The sequence below is a fragment of the Aotus nancymaae genome, unplaced genomic scaffold (assembly GCF_030222135.1).
Source record: "Aotus nancymaae isolate 86718 unplaced genomic scaffold, 86718_ANA_hifiasm-v0.15.2.pri h1tg000017l, whole genome shotgun sequence".
Taxonomy (NCBI): Eukaryota; Metazoa; Chordata; class Mammalia; order Primates; family Aotidae; genus Aotus; species Aotus nancymaae.
The window spans coordinates 5343122-5370465 of NW_026988429.1; the positions used below are offsets into that span (position 1 = coordinate 5343122).

General features: G+C 40.1%; 1 protein-coding gene across 1 annotated transcript; it reads left to right on the forward strand.

Annotated features, from left to right (window-relative positions):
• The first annotated feature begins 23675 nt into the window (after positions 1-23675).
• REG3G (regenerating family member 3 gamma) lies at positions 23676-26463 on the forward strand. Its single transcript, XM_012452218.2, has 6 exons — positions 23676-23745; positions 24047-24133; positions 24677-24795; positions 24999-25136; positions 25779-25905; positions 26178-26463. The coding sequence occupies exons 2-6, from the start codon at positions 24058-24060 to the stop codon at positions 26243-26245; spliced, it is 528 nt and encodes a 175-aa protein (XP_012307641.2). The 5' UTR covers positions 23676-23745; positions 24047-24057; the 3' UTR covers positions 26246-26463.
• The last annotated feature ends 881 nt before the right edge of the window (positions 26464-27344 follow it).

Here is a 27344-nt window from a genome sequence, read left to right on the forward strand (position 1 = left end):
GAGAGCAGGGGGATGTAGGTGCCACATCCTTTTAAATGAGTAGGTTTTGCAAGAATTCTCTCACTGTCATGAAGACAGCACCAGGCTATGAGGGATCAACCCCCATGATCTAAACACCTCCCACTAGGTCCCACCTCCAGCACTGGGGATTACAATTAAACATGTGGTTTGGATGGGGACAAATATCCAAATTATGTCACAAGGACTTTACACTGTTGTAGTCACCAGAGGGATAGCAGGAAAGGAGTGACCTAGAGAAGCCTTCCTCAGCTGGTAGTGCCTCCCTGCTGCAGACACTATGTGCACATGACCCAGAAGTGCACGTGTCAGGGCCCTCTCATGGTGACCAGCAGCCCAGAGGGTGATCCCTTCTCTGCCTTCCCTGCCATAAATGCCTAAATTTCTGCTACTCTGTCTCTCAGGGCCTGGCCTCCTCTAGCCCCAGAGATGAACAAGTCTGTGACTTAATTACAAGACCCTGCTCTGTAGTTCAACCAAACTTCCCTTCAGCTCTTTATGCTTTTTTTTTTTTTTGGACACTCAAATTATTTTTACCGGATACTTATTAAGTAATCACAATAAAAGCAATCAGAGCTATTTAAAAGGCTAAAGTTTCTTTTCCAAGACAACCTACGCCTGAAAATATTTCCTAATTGTCTCAGAACATAACATACACTCAAAATATTTTGTAGAGATTGCTTTCAGAGCAGTTCATATATCATGGGAGTTCAGTACTTAAATGACAGTCTTCTGAAGTGGCAGCCCCTGGCATCCACTGCAGAGGGCACAGGAGGTGAACAGACAGCAAAGGGCTGGATCTGGAGGCCAGTCATCACTCTAGCATCTTGTCCAATTTGAGAGGTCATAACTAGAATGGCAGAAATATTGATCATCCAGACCCTGTGCTTGAAGCCAACCTTTGAAGAATGCCAGAGAGATGACTTATTTTTGAAATAATAACAACAAGCATTTACTGAAGGTGTGTTATATAGCAGGCACTCTACCAGAAATATGATCTTATTGAGGATTGTCCATCTCTTGCCTAATAAAAGACAGAGCTAGTGTGCAAACATCAGTCTGACAGATTGCAAAGCTTATGCATTTAAACAACATGCTGTATTGTCTCTTGTAAAAGAACATTTATATAAGAAAGGGCTAAGCTGGCATTAAACCCAAATACACACACACACAGACACCACAGACTCACCTACTCACTGGATGAATACAAGATAGACAGATCATCATAACCTATGCTTTAGGCTTCACCAAATCCTTACCAACTATTAACCATTCCAGTTGGGCTTCAATTTTGGAAATTCATATTAAGATATTAATTATAAAGGTGGATCCTTCTAGAAGCATTTGCTATTCAACATCTGATAAAACCTACTGGTAGGGCCACAGACCTAAAGGTGGACTGTCAAGGAGGACTGGAAGAGACACCCTTTTTTGGGCAGCACACTTCTTAGCTATAGAAGCAAGCAAAAACATCAGGATCCTAAAATAAGGAGCAAAATTGCAAATCTTCTTCCTAGCTTATTGATTCATCTACAGTGTGCTTTGAACTTCTCTATCATCAAAGTTTTCCAATACACAAGGAACTCTCTCTCTAGAATTAAATTTCACAGAAAAAAACCTATCAATGGAAAGCTCTCTGTCTTACATCTTGAAAATGCTATTTGTCATTGTACTGAAGCAATATATTTTTGTTCTAAAATATTTTAAAAATTGTCCATTTGATTACAAACAAGTAATTATCTCTTTACAAATAACAACTGAGCCGTGAATCAGATGAGTGTTGCATTTTCCCCTTCTATTCTTGCTTTGTCTTCATTAAAGGAAACATATTGTCAAATGTATAATTCTCCCTCTTTGCTCGTCATGCTTAATTGATTTCCAGCATAAAAAAAGGGTATTAGCAGGAAAAAAGAAAACCAAGTGATGTCCTCGAATCCCATGAGCTCCTCTTGATAACTGTTTAATCTTAAGTTGTGTTCACAAATGCTAATTATAAACATCCTTAATTGTGCATGTCACATACCATGGTTGAGTGCAATTCAATTTCTTGGACTTCGACATGATGTTCCACTACTACATCACCAGCCAAGGAACTGTTAGGAGTTGAGCCTTTTTACTTTCCACTCAGGGAAGCAAAATAAGTCAGTGGTTCCAGCATGGTAAATCTGTATCCATCAGTGAGGAATGTGTCTTGGGATGTAAGGGCCGTTGCCAGAGCATAGGATGTAACCTCTTGCAGCAACAGCTCCATATGAATTAATAAATCAATTGAATTAATTAATTTAATTACCCTGTTCAGGCAACTGATTGTGGTCCTGGAGATTTGGAGATAAGATACAGTTTCTGCCTTCAGATAAGTTTACAATAGATAGAGAGACATTTTCCAGTTTACTGCTATGCAAGCTATTCCAAGAGTTGTGATACTGGCTTTTGCAAGAGTGGTAGACAGCAGAGAATTTTGCAGGTGGAAAGGGTCAGGGAGAGATGGAGAAGGGCATTCTAGACAGAGAAAACAGCATGATCAGAATCTCAGAGGCATCCCCTTGTTCTGGGGACTTGGGAAGGGCCTGTAGTCCTGTGGGGCTTTTGAGAGGATTGTGCTAGGGAAAATAGCCACAAAGTCAGAGTAAGATCAGATTAGAGAAGACCTGCTCTGTTTTCATAAGGGATCTGGATTTCATTCCTTTGACAGGGAGTCACTGAAGTGCCCTGAAGAAAAGTGATCTTACCTGCAATTTAATATGATCACACTCACACTCACAGACAGCTCAGACTGGCCTTTGGTGCAATTATGTAGGTAATGCTTGACCTCGAAGGCAAAAGTCTACTTTTCTCTGCTTTTTGTGCCACTTCTCCCAAGATCTGGCACTCTTGCCTCCTTGCAGAAATCCAGCTTGAGCTCCTTTCACAAGAAGCATTCTCTCAGCAGATCCTGGCTCATCGCCCCCAGCACAGTAGCAGAAAACTGCTCTGGGGCTCCTCAACTTTTCTCTAGGTAGAATGCTTCCATTTCTTCATTCTGGAAGGAGACAGCCCAATAGGTGAGCAATGTGGGGAGGAAGATACCTGTGTATATGACATCAGAGAGCCTTAGTCCACCCTCCAAATGCAGGGTAGAGTGTTTCCATGCATAGTCGGAGACAAAGCTAGGACAGATGATATGCCTAGAGCTGGGATTGTCCCATCACCACCATATGGGGGAAGGGAGCAAGACTTGGAAGAGGCCAATGTAATACAGTGAGCAAACATGGAGGCCTGTGTGAGTGAGGAGACATGAGGAACCTGAAAGAAGGAAAAGAGGACAGAAAAGGAGGCTGTAGAGAACATATATCAATTTACTGAACACCACTCAGCTCTGCAAAGTGCTCTTGATTCTATCAACTACAGCTCAGAAGCAGAAAATCAGATAGCTTTCTTTGTCTATGAAGGTTCTCACCCATATCTTGCCCTCTAGCTCCCAGGAGAAAAGAAGAAGGAAATCTTCAACTTGTCAATCAGAGATATTTTATTTATTTCTAATGTAAAAATTATCTTCCAGGTAAATAGACTATCATGTTGTAATGAGCATATGCTTTTAGAGAGCATCCATTTCTACGAGTGAAGATGAGTTGTTGTAAGACTCACTCATCTTTGATAATAGAAATATTTTTAGTTATGTTAAGAATAGATAACAGGTTAGTTTGTAGGGCACGTGTGTGCTGAACATAAGAAGGGATAGAAGGAATCAGCAATACCCAGTAATCATGAGGCTCCTGAGTGCTAAGAGTTTGTTGCATACTAAGTATTCAGGAGGTGCTAACTATAAAGAAGCACTAAACATGCATGAACACTTCATGAATATAAGCCCTTATTTTGGCTGCCTATTGGAGACACTCATTCTGAGTCTGTGTGTCCTCTGCCTAAGGAACACAAATAAAATGGAAATTAGCCAGCTGTCATCTGGCAAGCTGTGGCTGTTGACCAGGTATACTTGTCTCTGAATCTTTTCCATAGAGCCAGTGTGTGGGATTCAGTCAGGCTGGTGGGAGACGTTTTAGTTATAGAGAATATACACAAACCATTTTGGAAGGCTTAAGGTTTTTTACTATAATACTTGGCTGAAGGCAGCCTTGTCCCCTTAGTTAAATAAATTAGAGTAGAAACAAAGGAATGTGTGGAGTTTACCTAACTAACCTGTTTACTCCCGTGGTCCTATAAACTAACTCTTACTCATTCTGGATGGCTCTTTCCGGGGAAGGAGACCAGGAATATTACCCACTAATGGTGTTTGCTTTAGGCCTTGGAACCTGGCCTTTAATCTCTACCCTCTAGTGGTATTGACTCAAAGCCTTTGTCATTTAATGTATGCTGAATAAAGACCAGTGAGACTAGTGTGTCATGGCTGGTGGCTGCTATCTCTTTACAGCACTCTCCTCAAGTGTCTGTGAGTGTCCCAGACACCCCAGCCCACTCATTCACTGAATATTGTGTCTTAGTGAGTTTATTCAATTGAGTCAGGGTCTGCAGGATAGAACCCCACAGGTGGTGAACCCAACACTAGTGTGTGTTGCTGGCCCAGGGGGTCTTCCATCTGTGGGCCTCTTGCTTGCACTTCAACTCTGGTGCTTGTAAGCCCATTATCAGTGCAAAAGGCCAATGCTTAGAGACAGGCAGGACATATGGACATCATGGATCCCAGGATTCAGATGTTGTGGTCCTTGTCTTTCACCTGCAGCCTCTCCAACGTCAATTTGAAGTGTTAACCTACCCAATCATTCTCCCCTTGCTTCCCTATATGTGCTTCAATCTATTTAATGAAGAGTGTGATTGGATCTGTGAGTCTTTCCACTCAATGGCCTCCACAATAGGCTGGCAGTGTATTGACCCGTCTTGGAACCTATGGCAACATCAAGCTAATTTCCCACTTAGTACAAGTCAAAGTTTAAACTAACCAAGCCTTCTCTGCTGTCTCAGGAGGTCACTTTTTATCTACCATCTCATTATATGCTCTGAGTATAGGCAAAGATTGAGGAGCTTCATGGCTGCCAAGGAAGGGTTTCTTGTCCATACACTGCTTTTGGTTCTGCTCTGCCCACCTTGTCTAGACATAGAGTATTGTGGTGTCCGAACAGGCGTGGCTGCCCCAATCAGTCTCTCTGGGGTTATACTGGCTCCTCCCAACGACAAACATGTTCCAAGTTAACCATTTGCCTCCAGTCACTAGGTGGCTACATGCCACAGTATGCTTATCTCAGCCCCAGGCCTCCTCCAGTCCACCCAGACCCCTTGCATATCTTGATCCTGCCCCAGACACACAGGGGAGCACCTAAGTGGGTGGTGCATCTGCCTGGACACCTTCCTTTTAAATGAATATGCAACTTCTGCACCATGCAGAGTGTGGCAGGAAAGAAGCACCACATTAGAAAATCGCATTACCTCTCATCTTCCTGGGTTTCTCACCAGAGATTTTATAATATTATCCCTAAAAACAGCACAGGTTAAGGCCTAGGGGAGTGGGGTGCTGAGCTCCTTCTCAGGGATTAGATATCTTAATAACTTAGTCCCTGCCTGAAGATTTGGAGTTCAGTTTTGGAGACTCTGTTCTGATGTTATATCCTCTATCTTACTTACTATGCTATTTTTATAGTTAAAATCATCACTAATACCTCATGCATTGCTCTTAAAATTCTAAATTTAGAAAATCCTTTTCCCTTTCAACTGATCTTGGACTTGAGGATGATTGACTTGTCATGGACTTTAAGCCTGGAGATGTCCCTAGTTCTAGATCAAGATATGCTGTTGATTGACCTAAGTAGACACTTACAGAAAACAAGGGATGATCAGAAATGTAAATATATTGATTTTTAAATCTCACTAATATTAGCCCTATTTATAAGTCATTCTTATGTTGGCATTTCAGATACTACATCATTCAGTTCAATTCATTTAACAAATATTCCTTGAGGAGGGCCTACTACATTCCAGGAAATGAGCTAAATATAAAGCAGAGAAAAAAAAATGGTCAGAGTTATCACCCCAATGGGGCTTATTTTCTGGTAGAAGAGATCGACAACAACCAGGTTAGCATCTAAGTAAACAAGATAGTTAAGTATTAGGAGAAATAAGCAATTTTTTTTTCTACAGATAATCTCAGAGCTCATTCCTGATTATCTGGCAGGGATTTATCTCAGAGAAGGGTCTCCCTCTAGAGGGAGAGGCCGCTCTCAAACTGGTGAAAATTCCCATGGGACAAGGAACCCCTGGGCAGCTACAGTTTCCCATCACCTGACTAAGAACCCACACCTCAGTTCAGAATGCCTGGTGCCTCATAAATAGCCCAAAGAGTGCATCTCACACTACAGAGTCACTCTTGTGCCAATTTCACAAAGGAGAAAAAAATAACACGAGAGATTTCCTTTAAAGAAATAAGCAGAGGGTATCCTCAGAGGCTGAGAGAACAAAGGACCCGTGAACTTGCCAACCCTTCTGCCTTTTAATGCCAACCTGCACTTACCATTTTCACTAGTATCATTTCCAGCCTTTTACACAATAGCTTCAAGATAAATAATGTGCATGTGACAGACAGTAACTGAGGACAGAGACTATGTGTCAAGAGGAGAAAACTCCAAGCTGACTTCATTGAGTGAGCCACATTTAAGTGCAGACCTGAAAGATAAGAAGGAGCAAGTCATACAAAGAGCAAGGGAAAAGGCATGCTGGCCCAAGGGATTAGCAAATGGTGAAGCCCGGAGATTAGAACAATCTTGACTTCTTTAGGAACCAGAGCAAGTGCCTAGACAGTCAGGAGCAAGGAGGTGTGAGGTGAGGTTATAGCCTCGGGTAGAAGCGAACTACATCGGGCAGGTAGTTTGTTCACGTGTTTGCTTTTCTCAAGTGCAAGCAGAAGCCATAGAAAAAAAGGTAGGCAGAGCGGGCTAATGTCATTTATTTCTTTCCAAGGTAATCTCAGATTCTGTATGGAGATCATGGGGGAGTATGAATGGAAGCCAAAAATCTGATAGGCTGTTACTGTCAGGTTCCAGGTGATTTTGACCTTGACCAAGATGATGGTGTTGGAGATGAGGAGCAGTAGACTGATGTTAGATCCATTTGGAGGTGGATTGACCATCATGGAAATAAGATACATCAAAGAGCACACCCAGGGTTTGTCCTGGCGTCTAATAGGTAGATGGTAATCCCACTAATGGAAATAAGAAGACTGGGGAGGGAAGAAATTAAATGTATTAGTGGGTCGCGGGGAGCAAATACGCTTTGGACACACTATCTTTAAATGACTTTTAGACGTTCCTATGCTGGGGAGAAGTTGTGTGAGAAAGTCCTTCTTGCCTCGTACTCCTACAGGTACCCTGCATGTAAGCAACATTCCACTCCATCTGACTATTCGTGGTCTCTTTTATCACAACACTCTCCACTTCCTGTGAGGGCAAGTCAGTCAGCAGTTTGCACAGACACATTTCCTCCCATGATCTGTCCTGAGCGTGGCCACCACTTCCATATTATGCCAGGCACTTTTCTTCTGTGTGCCTGAGAGTGGTTCATCATCCAGAGCCAACCTGGCAAGCAGAGAGACCCTGCATCTTCAGGCATGCACCTGAAGCAAAGTGAAACAGCGGAAATCTAGAAATCTGGGTTAAATCCAGAAGCCAGCTGTCCTGCACTGCCTGGGAAGAGTTACCAGCAGATGGCTGAGTTAACATTTCTAATTGAGAGATGTTTTCTTTGTCTCTTTCCAGAGGTGGAGGAAGGAGACAAGGAAAAGGAGGGAGAGTGATTCCATAGTGAGAAGCAATAAAGAAGAATTTCCACAAACCCTGAAATTATTAGTTTCCTCCCAGGAATTTTCTAAGAATTCTCTCCCCTCCCTTTATAGGACCTCCTCTTATGATCAGAGTGGCCCAGCTGGGGCCATTCAGCTGTGCCAGGAAATTATTAATCTTTGATTATTTACTAGGAAAATGGTTTACTCTTTTTAAATATATTTATTGAGAGTTAGCAGGTGCAAGGCACAGCATTCCATACTAATGACATGATACTCAGCTAGAGAGACCAGACCCCTGTTTTCTTGGATCTCAGACTGTAGTAGGGTGCAGGCAATAAACAAGCCAGAAAAAAAATGCATAAAGGTGATCTCAGATAGTAATGAGTGCTGTAAAGAAAATAAGACACAGCACAATGCAGTAAACAGAGGGTGGGGTGCAGGTAAATTATATTGAACATTTAAAGGAAGGTTTGCTGAGGAGGTGACATTTGGGTGGAGAAGGAATTAGCAAGTACAATTTTGGGGGAAGCGTTTTCCAAGTCATGGAATCCAGGGAAAACACCTCTCAGGTGAGGTTAAATTGGACAATGGTCAGCAGGGCTGCAGGCTGCTGTGTAGTGGAGAGAGTAGTCTGAGGTCTGGTCACAGAGCTGGGCTGGCCGGCTCCATTGCATCCTGACTCTCTGCTTGTGCTCAGGGTACCTGAAAGCAGAAATCACCTCTCACATGTGTGCCATTTTCCCCACAGGCTATAGTGCAAGATTAGGCAAATGGGAAGCCTATTAGACACAATGGAGATGGGATTGAACCAGATTTAAATGAAATTGGAGAGACTGATTTAGGAATTGAGTGGCACTTGATACAATTGCTCTTCCTTGCTTCATATTTTACACTTCAGCTTCACCACACAGCCTGTTGCCACCTGCAACCACGGGCCTATGCTCTTGATGCCTGTCTGCTTGGAAAATCTTTCTATCCCTCTCTGGATAGTTAGCTCCTCTTCACCATTTAAAGCTTCTCTCAGCATTGCTATATCCAGGAAATACCAGTAGCATCCTTACTTGATTCCTGACTACCACAAATGTCTTTAGATATTGCCAAATGTCTGTGGAAAGAGTGGGAAAAATTAACCACAGTTGAAAATCACTGCTCTATTTCTCCCCAGATACACACACACATATACCTTCTTCCCCAGTAAGGAGAAAGGAAAGGAAGCAAAATATTGAAAAACACAAGCAGCCCACATCAAGCCTTGTTGCATTGTTATAAAACAGTTCTAAGTTAAACCCACCTTAAATTAGTGCATCCTGTGTCATTTTTACTGCACAATGGAATACCTATTTAAAAATCAGAGAAAGAGGAAGACTAGGAGACCCATTTAGGAACTGAGGCTCTGCTTTTGTATCTATAACTCCAACAACACTGTTAAATTTCAGGTTGGTGAGATCAGGACTATATTAGAAAGAGGTCATCATTACTTTTTAACTACTACTAATTACTACCCATTATTGTTCGCATGTGGCTTGGTTGGTTCAATTTCCTTGAAAATAAATGGACTTTGCTACCTGGCCCTGATAACATTTTTGTGTTTATAACTTGACACCAACCCATGTTCTTGGCAGATATTTTTCATCCACACCCAGAGAAGTGGGGCTATCACCCCAGAAATAGCTGTAAATTTGCATCCAAAGGACACAGAGGGTCAGAGACTGGAAATGGAAGGTGTAGGGAAGGGCACTAGGGATATGCCCTAGAGGACTGAGCAAGGAAGGACATTTAATTCAAGCCTGGCAGTTACCCCCAAAAGTAATGGCCACAGGGACTGGGTCCAAGGCTAAGCTATTCACTTTCTCCTTCATCTTCCCTGAAGAATAAGTGTGTATGTTCAACCAAAGGTGCCTGGGTCTTCAGGAGGTGCCTGTCATCTAGGCCTCTGTGCAAAACCTCACAGACTCTTGACAAGCTTTTTGCCATCACTCAGCCTGTCTTTTTTTGCCTGTGTATTCCACCTCCAGGCTTTACTTTTCTCCAAGATTTTAAGGTTATTTTCCCTTTCCTCTATCTTTTTATCCCTTAAAACCCAATTGCAAGAACAGCTCTGAGATGCCCATTTCCTAAAATTTTAAGTGCTGCTAATAACTTACTATACCATATTTCTCAACTGAACTCACAAGTTATTCTTCCATAGTTGAATTTATCATTGTGGGGAAAAAGGAACATTTCCTTTTCTCTTAATTATTAAAGTACCTACATAATATTGATGAGTTTAATCTCTTTTCAGGGCCGCGATGTGTATTTTCTTAAAGCATAATTAATAATTATGTAGAGCTGGCTGGGTGCGGTGGCTCACGCCTGTAATCCCAGCACTTTGGGAGGCTGAGGCAGGTGGATCACGAGGTCAACAGATCAAGACCATCCTGGCCAACATGGTGAAACCCCGTCTCTACTAAAAAAAATACAAAAATTAGCTGGGGGTGGTGGTGTGCGCCTGTAGTCCCAGCTACTCTGGAGGCTGAGGCAGGAGAATTGCTTGAACCCAGGAGGCGGAGGTTGCAGTGAGCCAAGATCGCACCACTGCACTCCAGCCTGGCACCTGGTGACAGGGTGAGACTCTGTCTCAAAAAAAAAAATATGTAGAGCTGTACTGTTTGTACTGTCTAATACTATAGCTACTAGTCATGTGTGTCTATTGAGCAAATGAATATGGCTAGTCTAAATTGATTTGTGTGGTAAGTATAAAATACAAACTAGCTTTCCAAGATCTAGTGTGAACAAGCTATAAAATATCTCATTCATAATTTTATATCAATTATATGTTAAAATGATATTTTGGATGTATTAAGTTAAATAAAATATACTATTAATATTAATTTTACCAATTTCCTTTTACTTTTTTATACTGTTGCTACAATATTTTAATTTATATACACAGCTTACATTTTGTTTCTATTTGGTAGTATCTCATCAATGTGCTTTTATACTCATTCGATATTCAAGAGATTGATAGTTACCCCGTTCAACAACAACAAAAAAATACAACAGAGACTAGCATTTTGCTCATTTTTATACAGCTAGCATCAAAACTAGACCCTGAGTCTGCTAAGTAGAAAAACCGGCCTTTATGTAAAAATCCAAGTTTGACAGCAAACGTCAGCATAAAGCTTCTTTTTCAAGAACTCATATTGCTCTTAAAACATTTTTTCACTTTTTTTAGTTGACATGACAGACAGATGGAAGGATTAGGAAATCTTATCCTTCTGGGGGCTCAGGAACTCCTCGTGCCTGGTAAATGGTACTGTGAGGCAATGAAACAAAAAGCGTTAGTAAAGAAAACTCTGTTGTAACAAACAAAAAATGTTAAGTCATTTTTTTCAAGGGGAACAGATTAACTGAGTTGACTGGTTACTTTGCCCCAATTTCTCCTTCACTCTCCAAGCTCGACAGAGATTAATGATTCACATCTTGGATTTTGCTGTTCTAGTCTCTGAGCAGAGACACTTTGCTTGCTTTCCTTCTCCAGAACACCTGCCACATCCTCCCTGCATCAACAGTGAGGTAAATAAGATCAGGCTCTTGCCATCTCATCCCAAAAGTTATCCTTGTATGTCCTTTATCCCTGACCAGAACCTCTGATGTCCTGTTTCACTGTAATAGCTGAGCCCAGCGTGTGGTGCAGCAAAAACGCTGGGGCTGGGGATCAAAACACCTGGCTCAGGTGAGTGAGCACCTCATCATTGGTGGTATTTAGATTTAGGCAGAGTTGATTTAGATGAAATGCAAGGTATCTTCCAATCCTAAGGAAGAGTCAGTACATCTATAGCAAAGGGATCCTGCAGAGGGAATAACCCCTCTAGAACTTTGTCTCTGTCGTTGGCCCCTGCTCATCCCTTAATCCTAACTTTGGCCATCGCTGTTGGGATACCACTTCCACTTCTGCTGAGGTGCCACTTCCTGGTTCCAGGATAATTGAGTCTCAAGGGCTGAAGAAAAATGCAGTAACTCAGGTGGATATACCGGCAGCCCTGATAATGGAGCTCAATCAAGACAGCTGTGCCAGGAATTACTTAGGTGCTGAATGTAACGTCAAAGGTCAATAAATGTGCCAGGCTAGTTCAGCCTGAAGCTGAACACACAGTGATACCAGTGTGAGGGGCCTGGAGCTGTTTCCCTTTCTCCTTTGCTAAAAGAGTTTTAACAATCTACTTTCAGGTTATCATTGTATTTCTGTATTTTTGCTGCAAGGTCACATTCTTTTTTGTATTTATTATTTTCTTAAAAATTAGAGATTTTCTTTGCAACATGGCAAGAGCAATAAATCACAGAGCCTTTATATTTATTTATGTTATTTTACACCCTGCAGACAGTTGGATTTAAAGAAAATTGGCAGGGACTAAGTAATTGTCTGATGTCTATTTCCCCCTCAATTTAGAGCCATCAGTATCTAATCCCATGTTAGGCACCATGATATTTGAAAAAGACAGAGATACAGTCCCTGGACTTTACAAGTGTTAATGTACTTGGAGAGGCATGAACAGGTGAAATTATGAGCAATACAATATCAATAAGGGAAATAGGGATATAAACATTGCTTCTGCATGTGGGAATGTATTCTATGCCTTCTCACTGAGTATAAGGCTCTGGCCATTTTACTATGCCCATTATTCTCTTGAAATTATAACCAAAACTTAAGCTAAAATATCCAAAACCAAAATCTCTACTTCTCATAATCAAAATTGTACTGCAGGTGCGTATATTACCGTTACTTAGATTGTAACAGGGCTTTACATCCCAACAGATGTTTGCACTTGGACAGGTCATGTATCCTCTCTGATATTCAATTTCTTCATATGTAAATTTGGATTGCTAACATCTGAATAACTCTAGCTCTCTTTGATCTGTATTATAATTGTTTTAACACTGATGAAATGAGGTGCAACTATCGAGCATCACTAATATTGTGATGTTGGTTTGGATACACATCCTCTCTAAGCTACATAACATTTTCACCTCCTAACTGGTCTCCCCATTTCTGGCAGCTCTCTTTGCATTTTAATTTGTATTCATGTCACTTCTCTACCAAGGTGAGCACACCAAATTTATCCTGGGATTTGGTTTCAGTTTTATTGCATAAGCATCAGAATGACTCTAAACTGCGTCTGTATCTTGAGTTCAAACATGCCTCAGCATCCATCTGGGACTGCTCCAGTCCATCCCAATATTACTTTCAAGGGGCTGAGGAGTCTTTTTGGAGATAACTTACAAAGAAAACAAGGTATGGCAGAAAAGTCTGACTCCGTTACAAAGTGTAGGCCATGAGAGAAGAGGGGTGACTATGAGTAGAGTGTGGTGACATCACACAAAACCTGCCCCAGCTCCATTGCTGAGATTCACATCTTCTACTCAGATGAGAGTGAAAGAGTGTCTAACCAGAAGTGGTAACAGCTGTTTCAATAAAATGCACTGAAACAGTGGGGTTCGGCATAACAGATGCCAAAACAGTAAAAGACCTTTGTACTTCTTTGGGAATTCTCTAACCAGGTGTAACATGAGAAGGGGAGAGCCATCTTCCCTGCTTCCACTCTGAATAGATGTTTTCATAGTCCACAGCTGGATACCATGGGAGCTTTATGTGAGTATCAGTGGTGACATTGCCTGAGTGCAAACTATACATCAGTGGTAGTGTCTGGTTGGAGACCTCAGTGGACCACCTACTGGGAATTGAAAATGCAATGTCAGAAGACTTGCCCAGAAACCCATATCAGATAACCCAGCAAATCTGCAGAAATTGCTGAGTTGGCAGGAAGCAAGATTTTTCAGCAAGCCCTGCATTAGCAAGGTGGTCAAACAGTCCATGAAATTCAAGTTTTTATTTCTAATAGGGCCCTATTTGAATCCACATTTAGAGAAATTCAGATTACATTTATATGTCCTGCCAACACTCCCTATCCCCAAATCCCCACATACATACAAACATAGCTTGAATAGGATGACCTACCCATTTGTTAGCTAAATAAATGTTGAATGAGTTCCAGATCTCTGCTGTCATGTCAGCATTTTGTGTGGCCAATTTTGAATGTCTATGAAAAACATTCCCATGCAAAAATTTGCAATTAAACAAACACACACACATACACACACACACACACACACGGAAAAAACAAAAATTTCTCCATGTAGCTTGTCATGATGCAATAAACAAAGCCATTTGGAGACTGTCCTTGCTTAAAGAATAATAACGCATAAAGATCTTTATATTTTTCCAGTTTTGTCTTATTGGCACATAGTTTGAAAGATTACTTGAATTTTGCCCCAAATAAATAAAAGAGGAGTCTAGAGTTCTGAAGCAAAGAATAAACAAAATAGACCCAGGCACAGATTATAGATGGAGAAGTTTGGATCAGATGGTGGAATGTGATGGATGGCTATGGTCCTCAAGGATGCAGCCCAAGCACCTTGAGGACCATAGCCATCCATTACACTTAACATAAAGGAGCATGGGAGGTAAGAGAGTGTCCAAAGCTAGACAATGTGTCAAGATTCAGAAACTGTTAGGTTGTAGAAAATATTTGCTTATACCTCCCACAAAAAAAAAACACCAGATGGTAGATATTATCATCACCATTTTATGGAGAAAAACTATTTACAAACTGAGGTTGAGATGACATGAGCAGAATCCATATGCACAATCAGTGGGAGAGTGAGCTAGAATGTGAACTTTAGAATGACCAGATGTAAAGCACCTGCCTCTTTATTTTCATGCTGTGCCAGGAAGGTCAATGTTTGTCTTTGATTCTCAGAAGAATCTTGAAATATATTCTCCATTCTATCACTAATGAAATAGGGAAAAGTTAAATGACTTGCCCAGTCTTGCATAACCAGCAATTGTTAGAGCTAATATTTAAACCCATTTATGACCTCGAAGTTCAGTTATTTGCTCTTCTCCATAACTTGTGCTATGGGTATGAATGAGGATGCTCTCCGAGAAAACAGCATTATATCCATGGCCGCCCATCACTTGCTGGTGAAAAGTATTTGTGAATACGCTGTTAAATATAAGACCCATGGGGCTCTGCTTGCTGCATTCCTGACTTTACCAAGTGAAAGAAAGGGCCTTACCATTTTATTCAAAACATATATAAACTATATAACCAGAGGGATACAACCACTTAGTTTATCACAAAGCAGCCCCCTGTGAGAGGATTAAAACACATTTTAAAGTATCATCAAGATATTGTTGATGGTAGAGACAGGGGTGATTAATGATTATAGTTACTGATTTGAGGATCTCTATTTTTGCTTTGAGCTTAAGCCATGAACACCACATTAAGCATGTTCTGCTAAATAATTCAAACACTTGGAGCTTTTCCTGCTGCCTGCTGTATTTGAAGGCAATTTCCCTGACCACTCCTCAGTCCCCATTAGTAGTGATAAACTGTGAGTCATATCCTCTGCAGAGAAGAAAGCTTTATCGATTCATGCAACCCCCTGAATGTTGTGTAACTGCTCTTATTCAGATTCTTGACTTTCCTCAGACCAGATGTACTAAGCCATAGGAGGCTGGAGAACAAAGGTACAAGGACTCAAGGTCCTCCTGCTATTTCCCCTTAATACAACAGAGTAAGTAGCATTGCCCACTGATTTCATTTAATGGGAAAATAGAAATATTCAACAAAACTAACTGCACTTAAAATTTTATAGAGAAAACAATTGTTTTGAAGGATGTAGAAGACAACTTCAGTTCTCTTGCTGACCCTGAATAAGAGGTTTTTTTAAGTAATATGTATATCAAAAGGTGTAAAAATCCAAGCCCAAGTGATCTAATAAGAATACAATGAAACTTGAAATATAAGCATGTTGAAGAGAAAGATGTTACTATCATCCACATGCATGTTCATGGATACATTAGAGTCTACCCAAAGTATTTCTACATCATTGGTCTCTCCAGATTCTCCTATTATGCCTTTTAACTAGAAAGAGTAAATATTTAGTTGGAGTAAATCCTGAGGTCCCTCATGACCTTGGAATAAATTATTTTTACCCCTACTGTTAGCCTATTCAGTTTGCCTGAGTTTCAGTCTTGGTTTTATGATTTTCACTTGAGTTTTGCAGGGGAACATAGCCTAGTTTTGAAAATCTGCCCTTTATGATTCTGAAAACAAGACTGTTGACATTTCCTTGTATTGCCTCAGATTCCCCAAATACAATAAAAATTTCTGAGCACCACTGTAGCTCCCAAGCTTGACGTTTATTCTCAATCCACCCCCTTGGAGGAAGGCAGCTCTATTTAAGGGATTTGGGTTTATAGCCCTTCCTTGGATTTACTGTCATGAATTTGAGTTTGTTCTGTGCCTTTTAAACATGCTATTCTTCTCACCTCCCCACTTCAGAGAATTTCCCAGGATATACTTCAGTCAAGCTCTTGTGTTACCTAGAGCTAGCACAACTGAGGTAAAAGATAGCACCTAAAAAACACTTGAAATGTTAATTTTTACAAAGAAAAACCACCATTCTAAACCTATGTCCCTATACACGTGCACCTAAATTCACACATGTGGGTAAAACACATACCCAAGAAATCACAGCTACATTTTCAAGGCTCATGGTTCAACTACAGACAAGAATGAGTTGGAGCAACTTCTATTTGCTCTCAAAAATTAATTAGAACAACATACCATGCAGTAAATATCTTTGTATGAAATGACATTTAAACTTTACATGAGGCTTAGAGAAGGTAATCAACCAATCACCTTCTAAGAATTTCATTAGTGGAAAGCAAATAAGATGTTGTAAAAATTAATGAATCCATTAACTGGAGTGAAACATTCAAAAAAAAAACCAAGTCAAAGAGCAATTAAATGGGTCTTTTCTGAATTTAATTTGTTCCTGCTGAATGCCTGAAGAATGTTAATCAAAATGAAATAATGTGGGGTCTAGCATCGAGAATGAGGAATTCAGGAATAGAATGCAATTCTCATCCTGACTTGGTCACTAATGTGTATTTTTACATAAACTAAGTCTTGTTTCTAAATTTCTTTCTTGTAATGTGGAATGAATTAACACCTGCTCTGCCTAACATACGGGATAATTTTGAGAATAAAGTGATATAATGGATGATATTGATAATTTAGACATTGTCTAAGTTAGAGGGAAGTTGGAGCTCACAGTATCTCTGAAAAACTTATGGAGAAAACAAGAACAATATCAGTCATTTTCTAGAAACAAGAAATTGATGATATTGTACTTTGAATAAGTAAAAAGAATCTGATGACTCCGCCGAGCACGTTATTTTTCTTAGAATGCATTAGGTTAATGTAGCTTAGCAAATAACTACACTTGGCTGTTGGTTATAGAATTTCCCTGGTGTTTTCAATACCCTCCATGTAAGAAACAAATCTGATTTTCTGGGCTTAGGTCTTCTAAATGTCAGATTCATCCCAATGGTAAATTAAATATCTTAGAAAAAAAACATTTTCTCTTATGATGTCAAAGTAAATAGCCTTGCAGCAAAGGCCAAAACTCTATTTCTTTTTTATTCCCCAATCTCTTCCCTCCAGAAGAAGCTGGTAGCAGTGATTACGAGCATAGCTTTGGTGTTTGGGTTTTAAGCCCCATTCTGTTACTTTCGTAGAACCATGACCAACTTATCCTATTTCTCTGAAGTTTCATTTCATTGTGTGAAATATCCGAGGGTAAGCATAGCTGTCTCATAATGATGTTCTGTATATTAAATATGATAATTTATGTAGATCTCTTAGCACAATGCCTGGCACAAAATTAGTGCTGAATAAATTGTAGTTATAATTAGATGAGCTCCTGAACTATTAGTCTGGCAATTCTCTGGTCACACTGAGTTTATGATTAAAGTGATTTCCTAAATTTGTAACAACTGAATATCTTCTTAAAAACAAATATATTGCACTTAAGTATATACAGACAATGGAAAAGCCTGGACAAGTACTGCTTGCTTGATGTCCCCCAGGGAACATTGTTGAAGGTTAAGGAATAGAATCAAATGATTGCAACTAATAGGGAAGCTACAGAAATGATTCAGAGGAGTCACTTCTCTGTAACCTTCATCTGCAGATCTGTTGTTCTGTTGTTCCACTGAAAATTATTGTCTATTACGGAGCTACCAGGCACCACATATATTATTATTGGCTGTCACTTTCTGTGTGATCATATGTTCTAGGCACCATGCTTAATGACATCAATACACTATTTTATTTAATTTCCATCACAACCAAGTGAAATAGGTCTATGTAATTTAAGAGCCCAAATGCGTAACCACTGTGCCTTCCACCAGCTCACTCTGTAGGTTGGCATAAGGCCCAGTGTGTGTGAGAATGGGTATTAGAAGGCTCAGGGGAATATCATGAGCAGTAAAGACAGCACCACAACCTTAAAGCATCCCTACTCTCTCACATAATTTATGACCTAGGAATCCTACTGGGAAGCCCAACCCAGTACTCCCCTCCATCCCACATATCTGAGTTTCCTGCTGCTCTGGCTGGGTCACCTAACTCCAAATACTCCTGAGTGCTGGAACTGGCGCTTTCCCTTATGTCCCCAGATAGCATTGCTCCCTTGAATCTGTCTTAGGAGCACTCTGTCTCCTGAGGAGAAACACTACTCTACCTTCTCTCTCCCCAGTTGTCTTGGATCAACCCCAGCTTGAGACGTGCCACGTCTTTTCTGCCTACAGCTGATTTTAGCATGTCTTGTTGCCCTGCTTCTCTTGCCTCATCCTCATGCTAGTGCCTCCATTTCACTCCTGCCTTGGCTCCTCATCTTCCCTTCAATTACAACGGGATTTTGCTCATGTATTCACTCACCCCTAAGCAAAGACAATTGATCCACCAAACATAAAGGAAAGAGGAGGAGGGACATGTGTAAAGAAGAAAGCTTTCGATGTGACACATTGTGTTTTGGGAGGTATTTTCTACAAAATTCCTTCTTTTTCCTTGTTTTCACTTCAGGCCATGAATTGTGAGATCCAAGAAGCAAAATGTCCTTTACTCGAAGTTCCTAACTCCAACCAATCCACAAGATCAGATATCTTGAGAGACCTCAGATTATATGATCTGTATTCCTCTTGCTCTTGATTCTATTTTTTCTTTTACTGTTCATAAACTGGTCTCTCAAAATTGACCATGAGAGCACTCTCCTCCATAGAACATATTTCTGCATTGACCTGTGGTCTCTATTCTGCTCCTTAATTTAGATCAAATTCTAGTGTCTTGAGTATATAACTGGTCTTCCTACTGGGCTCAAATTGGTTCCTAAATTAAAAAGAAGTTAGAAACAGACAACAGGCTTCAAATTCTACCAATTTTTGAAAGATTTTCTGAAGGAACTTGGTTTTTTAGTGATCAGATTCTTCCTTTGTAACTTATCATGTATTTGTCAATTGCCACATTAAGTTCTTTAAAAGAAATGCTCTTTCTTCTAAAGACTCATGGGAAATAAGCTCACAGAGCTTAACAAATAATCATTATTTGAATGAAGTTATTTAATCTAAAATGCTAGCTTATGATTCTTTAAGCATTTACGCACATATATAGAGAGAGCTTAGTCAGTATATTTCCATTTCAGAAACAAGTTGTTTCTAATAGCCAATACAAAATAATAGAGTGAAAAATTCTCTGTAATTGCTCCATTTCCAGACTGTTTTATAATAGTTTACTTTTTCCAAAGCTTGCTCACGAATAAACTGTCTGATGCAATCAGAAGATGGCCTTCACAAAGGTTGTCTGAGATTTACATATGGAAGCAGTAATTGTTTTCCAGGAAATCTCTTAATCCACGTTCATAATATTCCAACATTCTGGTCAATAATAGGAGAATTATAGAATATACCTCAGTGCTGTCTTTGTCCAACATTATCATTGAAAAATTAAGAAACTCAGGTCCAAGGGGAATAAAGTCACCTACTCAAAATAACAGATTTAATGCAAGAAATAAAATTAAAAACTAAGTCTCATTTGCCTGTAAAACATTTTGAGGTTAAAAGCAGCTGACATAATTGCTAAAATTATTGTGAATAAATATATTAATTTATTTATCTTATTGAGGGTTTAATATGCTAGGTCCTGAAAATACAAACTCATGCTTGATCAACAGAGTATGATGGAAATAGCATTATGTTATTTCATGACCTAGCCCAAAAGGACCAGCAGCTTCTGCTTTGCCCTCTTGAAGCCATGGCTGACAATTTAAAAAGTTCTACTATCCTGACACCTCTACGCTGTAAGAAGTTCAAGGCACAGGGCCACTGCATTGTAATTCTCATTAGCAGTCCCAGCTGAGCATTCAGCCAATAACCAGCATCAACTGCTACCCATGTGTGTAATCATCTTGAAGGCTTGTCTTTTCATGCTTCATATGGCCCCAGCTCCAGCCATTATATGCAACTTGATGAGAAATTTCCAAGGGAGAACCATCCAAACAATCCCAGTTACCTCATGGAAACATGAGAAATAATAATAACTTGTTTCATGCCACTAACCTTGGGATAGTTTTTTGTGTACCAGTAGGAAATCAGAAGAGTAGATAATGGAGGAATCACCAGTAAAGTTTGAATGGGAGAGTAATGATAAATTCATATTTAACTGAACCTTTTTGAATAAGCAGGGCCATAGAGTCAGACAATTGAACATAAGCACCCTGTCTTCTGCTCCCACTATACATCCAAGTTTATTTGAAATTTGAGGACTGCTGGACAAAATTGAGTAAAGTTCCTTCTCCTGTGTACAAACTGAATTATGTAGATTAAAAATGGTCTGCTAGGAGGGTGGGAGAAAGGGCCAAGCCCTTGACTATATAAGTACCAGGTTCCAATTCTGATAGCCAGCTATTAAGATGATAGTCCCCAGGCACACCACCTGCATTCACGGTTGGGCAAAATCATCTGAAAAACACAGTACACTGTGGAGTATCAGCTGTTTACTTTCATGATGGCGTCCACCAGGGCAGTGCTTGCTGCCTATGCTGAGGCATCTTGAGAGAGTAACATACTGCGTATTGCTAGCCCACTAAAAGATCAATATTCACAATCTGAAATAAGGTTTCTAGGGAACGCATATCACTTTCTCAACATGGTATGACAGAAAAATTTTAAGTAGAACTATCATAAATCGGGGACCATCTGTGTAGGGAAAAGTAACCTCTTCAGGGTATTGAATCTGTCTCTCTAAAACATGATATATTTTTACGTATATTAAAGTCTTCTTTAAAGTGCAAAAGGTTTCATGTGGTCTTGACTATTTTTGTCAGATATATTTCTAGAGCCTTTATATTTTTCTTCCTATTAAAAATAGTATTTTTCTTAAAAATACCTTTTCTAACTTTATTGTTGGAATATAAACATTCAATTTGGATTTATATATTGATCTCACCTTCTTGTTTACTAAATTCATCCACTAATTCTAACAATTAATTTGAAGAGTCTTCTGGGTTTTCTATGGAGAAAGCATATCATATACAAATAGTTACAACTTTATTTACTCATTCCCTATTTAATCTTTTTTCTTTTCTAAGTGTACTTTCTATAGCATACTAGAATCAACGAGAGTGGTACACTTGTATATTCCTGATTTTTAAGGAAGACTTTTCAGTATTTTACTTTTGAGTCTCTATAGATTTCTTCACCATGTTAAAGCTATTCCTGTCTAACTCTTGTTTAAGACTTTTTATCAGTTACTAATGGGTTTTGAATTTCACTTAATGGTTTTGTTCTTTTAAAATGACTATATATTTTTTTCTCTTTGAATTTCTGAACTTGGAAGTTGAGTTGTATTAGTAGTTCATCATAATAAACTATCATTATTTCCATGATTAACTCTTCTTTCTCTTCATTTATTGTATATATCAATGAATTCAATTTGTTTTGTGTTTTGTTCAGGAATTTTGGAGCTATGTTCTTGAGTCAGATTGGCCTTGAAGTTTATTTCTCATGATTGCCCTGAATTTTTCTTTTTCTCAAAATTTCCCCCAATATTGTAGATAAAATTCCAAAGACAATAGTGTCATAAATCACTATGTACCTACCACCAAGCGACGATTATCATGACCTCAAGGCCTCTCTTGTTTTATCTATTTCTTTCTTTATCTCTGTCATGCTAGATTATTTTGAAGTAAATCCTGAATAACATATTTCATCTGTAAGTATTATGTATCGTAAATGATAAGGATACTTTAAATAATATAATTTCAATAGTATAATTACATCTGAAAATGATATAGTCCCTTAATATTATCAAATACTCACTTTTACCAATTTGTTTTTTAATTTTTTTAAATTTAATTTGTTCAAATCAGGATCCAAGCATGCTTCACACATTTTATTTGATTGATGTATCTTTCACATGTTAAGAGTGATATGTTGCTTTATTTCCTTAAATTCACTTGCTGGGGAAATGTACTTACTTGTCCTGTAGAATTTCCCACCTTCTAAATTTTGATGATGGTATTCCTGCATTGTAATATAATACTGTCTCCATCTCCTATATTTTCTGGACATTGCCAGCTAGATGTTAACCAGAAGTCTCAAACTGTTTTGATCTCAGGACACTTTTACACTCTTAAAAAATATCAAGGACCTTCCCCCCAAATTTTTTTTTATGTGAGCTATTGATATTTATAATAATATATATATAAAATTTAAAAATATTTATTTACTCATTCATTTTTATCATTTTTGAAAACATGTTAACAAATTACCCATATGTCAATAAGCAAAGTTTGTCTGGGTTTATTTTTCAAGTAAAAATGATGTTCCATGAAACAGTGAATTAAAACTCAGTGTTACAAATTATTTCCCCCAAGACAACCATTATACTTTAGCATGTCAACTTCTCATTTAGTCATACAGAATATTTCCTCTAGGAATATTCAAGGATTGAGATTTACTGAAGCCAATTCACTACTCTACTTCAAGTTCAAGAGCATTTTCAAGCAAAAATGCCTTTATTTTGTTTCTTGCAGGAGCGTGGATATGAGCAATACAATTTGGTACCACTGCCTTGATTAATGTTAAGGCACCAGAACTTCTATCCCCCATTTCTTTTGCTTCATCAATGCAAATGTCAACATAGTGAAAATGACAAATAACACTTTCATGTAATTATGAAAATTATAACTGCACAGCTACTCTGAACAGGCCCTGAAGATTCCCATGGGTGTGCAGATTACAATCAAAGAGGCTATTCTAAGTTATCAAACTGTCAGCTCAGAATTACAATAAACAAAGGAACCATCTCTTGGTCTTCTCACAAAGAGGTAGCTGGAAGGCAAATCTATTTAACTGCTGTTCCATGAGACCTTGGCTTGCCTATTGACTCACAAGTTTATTTCAAGCTTCCTTTACCTCTTGCTGCAAAGTTGAAGCTGTGAATCTGAACCAGTGCTGCCTCTCCTGGTTTCTATTCTTTCTTTATCTCAACTAATATATTGTCTTCACCAATACTTCTAATTTCAATGCCCGCCCAACTTTTATTTATTCATTTATTTTAAATGTTACTAGATAAGGTATAAAGAAATTCATACGTATGCCTACAGAAGCAAGTTCCTGGCAGGCTGATCAAAAGCACACTTCTGACATTTCTCTTAACTATGTAATGCCATAATATTTTCTAAACTATGTAATACCAGGTTCACAAGACTGCCTTTATTCCCATAAGTTTCTCAGAAGATATCTGGAAGAGGGTGGGAAACGTGCAAACGTCAACTGTTTGTGGGGAAAGTGCTGACCTGCTAAAGGGAAAAAGGCAACAACTGTGACAATTCCCAGCCTTTGCCAGGAAGAGTCTCCTTCCTGAAAAGATATCTTTTGAACCAATGCCAAGGTCTCCCCATGACCCTGGCCCCACCTGCACATGGTTGTTATTCACTCCAATATCCCTCCCTAAGATCCTCTTATAAAAACCCAGTGTTTCCTGACCAGACAAAGCATACCAGATCTCACCAGAGAGGTAAGAGCTGAGACAAGATGAGACCCGGGGAGGGGCCACCTCACATGATACAGGAGAAGCATGGGAGGGTCTCTTCCGTAGAGAGCACAGGAGCTCTGAGACTCAGCAAGGCTGTTCTGGGAGGACTTGGGGATGGAAGAGTACACAGACTCATAACTCATTCAGAACTGTAGGACAGATGTGACCAATATCACTTTATTCCAAGGGGACTAGAGAAGGAAAGAGACAAAAGGCAGTAGAGTCTCTGCATGTTCTCCCACTAGCCACTCTTCCTTTACTGACCCTTGATTGCCTCCTCAAGTCGAAGACACCATGCTGCCTCCCATGGCCCTGCCCAGCGTGTCCTGGATGCTGCTCTCCTGCCTCATGCTCCTGTCTCAGGTCCAAGGTGAGATTCCTCTGCCTCTAGCACTGGGTTCCCTATGAATGCTCAGAGCCAAGAAGAGGTGGAAGGCTCCTGCATGTCACATGAGGTAATGGTGTGGTGTCTAATGAGCCTGCCTGCAGTTCCTGCATCATCACTCCTTCCTTCAGGTTAACTTGCAGAAGGAGACTCCACGGTGGTCCACTAACAATGGAATGAGATGGCTTTCATTTAGTCAGTGCACTCTAATATACATTGGTGGGAAAGTGTGGAGGGTCAGTAATGAGATGAGGGGAGGGACAATAATTGGAGGACCCAATGTAGAGACAGCCCAGAGTGAAGAGAGTGTTAAATGGTTGAATAAGGGGAAAGGGTAATAAGAGACTAGATGGTGCCCCATTTATAGGGCTATTTTGAGGTAAAGAACTTCTGAAAACACGAGGAAAGATGTAGGGGAGTCAGGAACATGGTCTTCCTCCCCAAGGACAGGCCTAGGTATTCCCCAAGGTGCTCTCCCACCCCAATCCCCACTCTTCATTTTACCCTATCCCTCTTCTTCCAGCGCAGGTGAAGATCCCCAGCAGGAACTGCCCTCACCGCGGATCAGCTGTCCCAAAGGCTCCAAGGCCTATGGCTCCCACTGCTATGCCTTGTTTACGTCACCAAAATCCTGGATAGATGCAGATGTGAGTGGTTAGATGTGGGGTTGGAGGTGACAGGGGGAAGTCCATGCAGGTCTCAGGGGGAGGAGGGTCTCCATTCAGGAAAGTTCCTTGGGAATGAGGAGGAACACACTTATCTTTCACACAGTCATCCTCCCACCTACCTTTGCCCCGCCCTCCCCTAGCAGGTCTGAAGCTCTCTCTCATTCTCTGTCTCCCCTTCAAAGCTGGCCTGCCAGAAGCGGTCCTCTGGAAACCTGGTGTCTGTGCTCAGCGGGGCGGAGGGATCATTTGTGTCCTCCCTGGTCAAGAGCATTAGTCACGGCTACTCGTACGTCTGGATTGGTCTCCATGACCCCACACAGGTGCAAGTATATTCTCTCCTCTCTGTTACCTCTCACGCTGACTGCTGTTGTTGCCCAGGCCTAATCCCTGTCCCCTGTACCTGCCTAGGAAGTACTTCAGAGAGCACTGGAGCTCAGATTCTGGGGAACATTTGAGGGAAAAGAAAGTCCGTGAGACAGCTGAAGGGCTGAAATCTGTGAAGGTCTCTAATCTTTAGATAAAATTAATCCGACTCTTGTAAAACTTTTTACCTAATTCTCACATGAATCCTTACAGATCAATTATATGAGCTTCAGGGAGTCTGCATCTATTATTCCGAGGGAATTCTAAATTAAGATAGGATCAGTTTTTGCCCCCTCTACAGAATAGACATTATCTGTGAGGTTCACAGGCTAATCACAAATGCTACACCAATTATTGTTCTGTAAGTAACATATTACCTTGAGTGGTTCCAAAGATCTTGTGTTTATTGGCTGGGATTTGCCAATAACGACAAGGAGTCAAGGAAGAGCTTCCATCGCAGAGGACTCTAGGGCAGCATCTGGACAAGCAGACCAAAATTCCTGAGGCTGGGGAGGGAATCAGGTGTTACAGCTAAGGGGTCATGCAAAGAGAGCTTCAATGGCTATTTTTTTCACCTGGCTGCCTCCTCTACTCTATAGGGCGCTGAGCTTGGTGGAGATGGATGGGAGTGGAGTAGCACTGATGTGATGAATTACTTTGCATGGGAGAAAAATCCCTCCACCATCACAAACCCTGGCCACTGTGGGAGCCTGTCAAGAAGCACAGGTAAGAAACAGAAGAGCCTACTCTTCCCAGCACTTTCCACCCCATTTCTAGCCCTGGCCTTTACAAAATCATTTTCAGCTAGGAAATGCAGTGTCAATGTGTCTTCTCCCATCTCCTCTAATCTCTGCTTTCTTTGAGTCTCCTTACCCTAGATTGAGATACTGGTGATGATGAGAGAGCAGCTTTAAACCCTAGGCTGAAATCTGGGATGCCTCTTCATTCGGTTCACAAGTTTCCCCCAGCCCCATGGCTTTTACATTCTGTCTCTCTAGGATTTCTGAAGTGGAAAGATTATAACTGTGATTCAACATTACCATATGTCTGCAAGTTCAAGGTCTAGGGCAGGAGAAAAGTCAGCAGCCTGAGTTTAGTTGCAGTTCATCATGGGCATACGACCAGCATGAAGACTCACCTTGAAAGTGAATATGCTCCCCAAACACCTGACCACCTCGTCATGATCTTCCTTCTTTTTTTTTTCTCCTCACCTTCATTTCAAGCTCTTCTCTGTCTTCCATGTCCTAAGACCTCAGAGAATAATAATAAAAATGTTACTTTATACTTACATGCTTTTGTTTTATCCTTATAGTAAGATTCTTTGGAAGAGGAAGGAGGAGTTGGGGGAACGTCGAAACACTGAGTCTTGATTCCTTCCAATCTCACCCAGGCCTAAGGGGAAATTACTATATGAGCATCCCCATCCGTGTATTTGTGATGAAAGTGTGGGCCCTGCTCAGGCAGGGTTTGTATCATGAATAAATGAAGACAGTGCTTCCCCTCACACTCACTGCCCACACATTGTCCCTAATGCTGTGATACAGTCAGCCCTAGGGGAGTCTGATATTACTTAAAACAGAAGTTCTCAATGATTTTCTATGAAGGATCATCTTTTTTCTTTTATTTGCCATCCATCTTGCATAGTGACTCTTATAAAATGCAGTAAAAAATGAATTACTTAAACTTCTGGTTACATTGTTGACATAAAGAACTTTGGAAGCTGTTACTCTCTTCTTTAAAACAAGAAAATTCTGAATAAACTTAAAATCAACAACTTTTCTTTGGGCTAATGAGAAACTGAGCTAGCAGGGCAAGTTAGTACCCCAATATCTGGAAAAGCACCCAAATGCACACAGTTGTTTACATTTCTGCTTACCTGGAGCAAAAGCCTCTGGAGCTACAAGCTGTTAGAAACATTTAAATGGTAATTTTAAAAAATTGTTGGATGTTGAGTGCAGATTGGCATTAAGCGTGAGAAACTCATGGAAACTGCAGTCCTAGGAAAGTCCTCACACCTTCATGGAGTTTACCTTTAGGAATCCCAACAGGTTTTCTTGGTAGAGAGTCAAGAATAATCCTCTCATGGCTTTGGCAAGAGAAGAAGAAAAGAAACCATTTCTAAATCAGCCCAGAGCATTCTCAATAACGAAGGCCTACTTCCAGGT

Bases quoted from the DNA above. Each gene is read 5' to 3' on its own strand.
- REG3G (XM_012452218.2), top strand. From the start codon at position 24,058: ATGCTGCCTCCCATGGCCCTGCCCAGCGTGTCCTGGATGCTGCTCTCC. The intron at 24,134-24,676 runs GTGAGATTCCTC...CTTCCAGCGCAG, and splicing joins GCTCCTGTCTCAGGTCCAAG to GTGAAGATCCCCAGCAGGAA. The intron at 25,137-25,778 runs GTGCAAGTATAT...TCTACTCTATAG, and splicing joins GTCTCCATGACCCCACACAG to GGCGCTGAGCTTGGTGGAGA.